General features: G+C 66.4%; 2 protein-coding genes across 2 annotated transcripts; both read right to left on the bottom strand.

Moving 5' to 3' along the window:
* Window positions 1-525: 525 nt before the first annotated feature.
* LOC100859615 (platelet-activating factor receptor-like) lies at window positions 526-1,497 on the bottom strand. The gene has a single exon (XM_015297702.3). It carries the CDS (start codon window positions 1,495-1,497, stop codon window positions 526-528), a length of 972 nt encoding a protein of 323 aa, XP_015153188.2.
* Window positions 1,498-3,081: 1,584 nt separating this feature from the next.
* Window positions 3,082-3,929, bottom strand: TMEM35B (transmembrane protein 35B). The gene is made up of 3 exons (XM_040651774.2): window positions 3,808-3,929; window positions 3,541-3,718; window positions 3,082-3,449 (listed from the first exon to the last, which is right to left on the bottom strand). Exons 1-3 carry the CDS (start codon window positions 3,913-3,915, stop codon window positions 3,319-3,321), a joined length of 417 nt encoding a protein of 138 aa, XP_040507708.1. The 5' UTR covers window positions 3,916-3,929; the 3' UTR covers window positions 3,082-3,318.
* Window positions 3,930-5,352: the final 1,423 nt, after the last annotated feature.

Genomic DNA, 5,352 nt, shown 5'->3' with positions numbered 1-5,352 from the left:
GGCCCCGCACCGCCTCTGCCGCCCCCGCCGAGCGCGAGGGCTCCCCGGGGAAAGACGGCGCGGGAGGGGGGGGGGCGGTTCGAGGCCCACGGGTGGGAACCGGGGGGGGCCGGGGCTGTCCCTGCCCGGCTGCGTCCCGTCGTTCGGCAAAGAGAGGCGGGCAGCTGTCGGCTCATTCATTTTTAATCCCGGCAGAGGAGTGGTGCTGAGGGCACGGAGTGGGACGGGGCTGTGCGCGGCCCCACCGGGCGGCCCCACTCCAAGCGGTGCAGTTTATTCAGCGCTGCACATCCCCGCGGGAGAGGGACCCCCAGGAGGGGGTGGTACCCCCGGATGTCGCTCCCCACCTCGTGTGGCTGCTGGGGATGGCACCTCCATGCTGTGCGTATGTGAGAAGGGAACCACGTGCCCACACTGCGTGGGGATGTGCTGAGAGCGCAACGGGGGCGGATGGAGATGGGGGTGTGAGGTGAGAGCCCCCCCTGGCTGCTGCCGAGGACCGCAGCTCCCCAACCCCCCCCGGCCCTACGTGGAGGTGAAGGAGATGGCGCGGCCACCGGGAGCCGACCCGTGGGGGGCAGATGGGGACAGCGGGAGGCAATGGGCGGCTGCACGCAGCGTCCGTCCCAGGTCAGCGCGGAAGCGTCGGATGCAGAAGCAGTAGACGAGGGGGTCGAGGCAGCTGTTGAGGCTGAGCAGAGCCACGCTCAGCACGTGCAGCACATCCAGGGCGGCCGGGGGCCCACAGGGCGGCGTGGGGGGCCGACTGCCCACCCAGGGGGCCAGCATCAGGTGGTAGGGGGCCACGCACACCGCGAACACCAGCAGCATCCCCAGCGCCATGGCGCGGGCCTGCTGCCGGTGCGAGCCCGGCGAGGGGACGGCGGCGCTGGACAGCGAGCGGGCGATGGAGGTGTAAGCGCCCAGCACCACCAGGAAGGCAACGGCGAAGAAAGCCACCATGGCGTAGGCGTAGGCCCGCTGCCGCGCGTGCTGCTCGAAGCAGGCGGTGGCCCCGGCACGTGCCGGAGAGGTCTGCCGGGCGGTGAGGGCGGGCGCAGCGCAGCCCAGGCCCAGCAGCCACGCCGCGCCGCACGCCAACGCCGCCCCACGGCGCCCCGCCAGCGGCAGCGCCCGCCGCACCGCGCACAGCCGATCCACGCTGATGAGCGCCATGAAGGTGACGGCGCTGTACGTCGCCAGGTAATAGGCGGCCCCGGCCAGGCGGCACGCGGCCTCCGGCAGCAGCCAGTCGCCCCCGGCCAGGTAATAGGGGATCCAGAGGGGCAGCGTGAGGTTGAAGAGGATGTCGGCCAGCGTCAGGTTGATGAGGTAGATGCGGGCGGCTTTGCGCACTTTGCCGCGCTGCAGGAAGACCAGCAGGGCAGCCAGGTTGCCCGGCAGCCCCACGCACAGCACCAGGCAGTACACGATGGGCAGCAGCACGAACTGCACCGGGTCGCTGGGCACGCACGTGGCCGGCGCCGAGATGTTCATCCCAGGGTCCTGCAGAGACGGAATGCAGCACAGGGCTTGGCTTGGCTCCGTAGAGACGCTCTTCCCCCCCCCCCTCGGGCCCCCATCCATGTGGCCGGCGGGGCGCACTGAGAGCGGCAGGCACAGCTGCACCGCGGCCGTGGGGCTGAGCTGCAGATGGTGGCACCCGGAGGTGCTGTGTTGGCTCCAGCTCGGTGCTGTGCGGTGTAATGCTGACCCCCCCCCCGCTCTGTCGTGCCCCCATCGCCCCACATCCCACCCAGAAGTCGGCACACGTGGGATCACATGATGGGGCAGGTTTGTAGCCCCAGCCCTGCAGGGTTCTCCCAGCAGTGCACCCATGGACTCATCGCCGTTCTCCAGATCCGGGCATGGAAAACCTCTCTGTTGTAATCCCCGTAGCACAGAGCTGCAGCAATTTCACCTCTCACCACAGCTGCCCACACCTCAGTGATGGCTCTGAGTCACCCAGCGGGCGGCTCCCAGCACAGCAGGACCAGACTCGGTGCAGCATCCAACACTGTACCAATGCAGGGCTCATCCAGTGGGCCTGAGCTGCCTTGCAGAGCCCCAGATCCCTTAACGCCCCCCATTTCCTTTCCCTTTTACTGGCAAACAGGGGATGGACCCACCCAGCCCTGCGCCCCATACTCATCCCAAGCTCCATCCCATCCCTGCTCAGCAGGATGCTGCAGTCACACTGAGCCGATTGCTTACCACGGGTCCCCTCTGGCTGCTCCGGGTTGTCTGGCAGAGCCGGGCTGCAGGGAGCTTTAAATGCTCTGGGTGCGTTGGGGGTGCTTCATTTCCAGCCCCCGGCCCTTATAGGGGTGAGCGCAGCCAGAGTGGGGAGGCACCTGCGTGTGTTTGTAATGGGGGAGGCCACGCTGGAGCCATGCTAAGACCCCCGCGCCAGCGTGGGCTGGGGAGGACGGGGGCACGAGGGGGAGACCCTCCAGGCCCATTTCCCAGGCCCCACATGAAAGCAGCGGAGGTCAAATTTCTGCACTCAACAGCTGGGGGGAAGGAGGGGGAGGAGGGGGCAACCAAATGGGATCAAAGCCGGAATCCGCCTCTTTGTGTCATTGTTTGCTTCAAAGGGGGATTCAGTGGGAGTAGTGCCCCGGGCCCCCCCGGCACCGCAAAGAAGAGCAGCCCCCCTCCCTGCTGCCTCGCATGGCAATGCTTGGGTGCTGATTTGGGTCAGGCTGTCTGTCCCCGTGGGGACACTGGAGGTGCTGTGATCGGTTTGCCCAAAACGTGTCCCAGCCTCTTTGATGGCAGAAGCGCGGGGCTCCAACACGACCTCAGGGCTCTGCCCAGCTGTCACCACGGGGCACTGAACGCAGATGTGCCCCAGCAGAGCAGGTCCTCGAGAAGCACCGCCGAATGGGGCCGGGGTGGGGGCACAGCTGCCGTCCCACCTGGATGTGCAGTGAGCAGCCCGGCGCACTGCAGGGTGACCGCAGGGCTCCCATCCCATGCAGACGCTCTGCCCCTGCATGACCCCCCACTGCCATCATCCCCAGGCACTGCTCCAGCAGCCCACCTGGAGGGGGGCAGAAACAGAGGAGGCAAAGCATGAAAAACACAGAGGCTTTATTCCAAACCCCCCCCCCCCCCCAGGAGCCATCCCCAGCCCAGCGCCAGGCCGGCACCGCAGTGATGGCAGTGCCACGGTCACCACCCGCCCCACAGCCGGGACACCACACAGCAGCATCGCGTTGCTTCACAGCAAACGGTGCCACTGCTAAAACCACCCCGACGGCACCAAACGGCCGCAGCCTTCCGCCAGCGCTGCCGTCCTCCCTCCGTCCCGGCTCACTCCGCCTTGGCCTTGGTGGGGGCTGCGTGCCCGCGGACGTTGAGCAGCAGCAGCAGCCCGAGGCACAGCGTGGCGGGGGCACACATGGCCAACGGCTCCCGCAGCGCCAGCAGCGTGTAGATGGCACCTGGGGAGGGCACGGGACGCTGACACGGGGCGAAGGGCGGCGGAGGGCGGCCCAACAACCCCCCCCCCCCCCCCCGCCGGCTCTCACGCACCGATCATGACGACGCTGAGCACGAAGTTGCTGATCTCCTGCAGCAGCTGCGGCCCGAAGGCGAGGAGCAGCCCGGCCGCCGCCTCCACCGCACCGACGGCCGTCAGGTACGGGCCGGGAGAGGGGGCGAAGCCGAAGTCCCTCAGGGGAAACACCTCCGCGAAGCGCACGAACTGCTCCTGCTGGAGAGCACAGCGCAGGGCACGGCTCCGGCAGCGCCGCCCACGCGGAGCCTCGTGCGGCGCGGCGCCCCCCGGGACCCCCTCACCATCTGGCGGTGCGCGTCGGCCGAGAGCCGCTCCGAGAGCTTCACGGCGCCCGCGAGAAGGAAGAAGAGCCCCAGGAGAACCCGCAGCGCCCGGAACGCCGCCGCCATGGCCGGGATGGGGCGGGGACGGGGCGGTGCGGAGCGGATCGGGATGGCCCTTCCGTCTGCCGCCGCCCTCCGGGCCCGAGGAGCACCGGGGAGCCGCGCAGCCCCAATGCCCGCTGCAATCCCTGCTCCTATCCCTGCTCCTATCCCTGCTCCTATCCCTGCCCGCTCAGGGTGCAGCAGTGCCGGTGCCGAACCGCTGCTGGCATTGCTGCTCCCCGCTCTGCTGGAGCACCGACTGACGGCAGCACGCAGCCCCGTCGGCCCGCAGGAAAGGGAAAAGGAAAGGGGAAAAGAGAGCTGGCCCTCCCTGCGTGCTGGGGTCGGCAGCTCGAGGCCCCGCACGTGCAGCACTGCCTCGTTGGCGCAGGAGGGACCCATCGCTTCTGCAGGGACATACAGGGGCGAGCTGCAGGAGAGCAGCGCAGAGAGGAAGGAATTTCCCTTTGCTTGCAGAGAACGCGATCCGTCGGCAGAGCTGCGGCACGGGCCGGAGCTGGCTGCAGTTTTTGTGCAAAAGGGCAAAAAGCATTGCATCATCTGTTTGCTTCCCTCTCGCGGAGCTGCAAGGCTGCGCCCCCCGGGCAGGCCGGGCTGTGCTGGGAAGCGGAGCAGCGGTGCCCCCCAGGAGCCCTCGGCTGCGCATCGCCGCCGCAGTGACTCACAGCAATAAATAACACCGTGCCCCGGTGCAGCCCTGACCTAACGGGAAGCAGCTGCAGACAAAACGCGGCTCCCTCCTTCACCAAACCCTCCATCCAGCCCCACCTGGGATCCCGCTATCTTTAGATTCACGAGCCTTCTATGAGTCATTCATCATTTGTTGGGTCTTAAATGAAACGTCCTCCTGCATGGCAGGAATTGTCCCCACGCAGCACAAGGCCACACAGCACCAGCTGCCCCAGGTGCATTCATTCTGCATCTCACATCGAGCAGGAAGAGGTCACGCTTTCCACCCACGCCATGCAGGACACCACGCATCCATCCCATCTCATCCCCCTCCCAGGACCAGGCAGCAATCCCAGCCCTGACTGCTCCCAATGGACGCAGCCCCTCATCCAGGACAGACCCCAACACCTCACCACAGACACCCCCCCTCAATGCCATGCTTAGTACATGAGTTAATCAGACTAATGAAGCAGCCCCTCAGCTTCACCAGCCAGGGAACAAGAAGCTGCAGGCACAGCGTGTGCTGATGGAAAACACAGTGCGAGTCACGGCTCAGGTGACAGAAGGCCTAACGCTGATGGGGAGAAAAAATGAGGGCTTGCTGCAGTTCTCCAAAGCACATCCATCTATTTTCAATATAAAAACCACGGTTTGCTGATAAAAGGTGTGGGAGGTGAAGATCGTTGTGAATGTTGATGTCACAGCTTGGTGGGAGCAGACTCTATGAGCTGCAATGGGGAAATAGAATTAGGGCAAGTTACTGGAAAACAC

The sequence above is a fragment of the Gallus gallus genome, chromosome 23 (assembly GCF_016699485.2).
Source record: "Gallus gallus isolate bGalGal1 chromosome 23, bGalGal1.mat.broiler.GRCg7b, whole genome shotgun sequence".
Lineage (NCBI taxonomy): Eukaryota > Metazoa > Chordata > Aves > Galliformes > Phasianidae > Gallus > Gallus gallus.
Note: the sequence above shows the minus strand (reverse complement) of the source record. Positions and strands in the feature narration are given on the sequence as shown.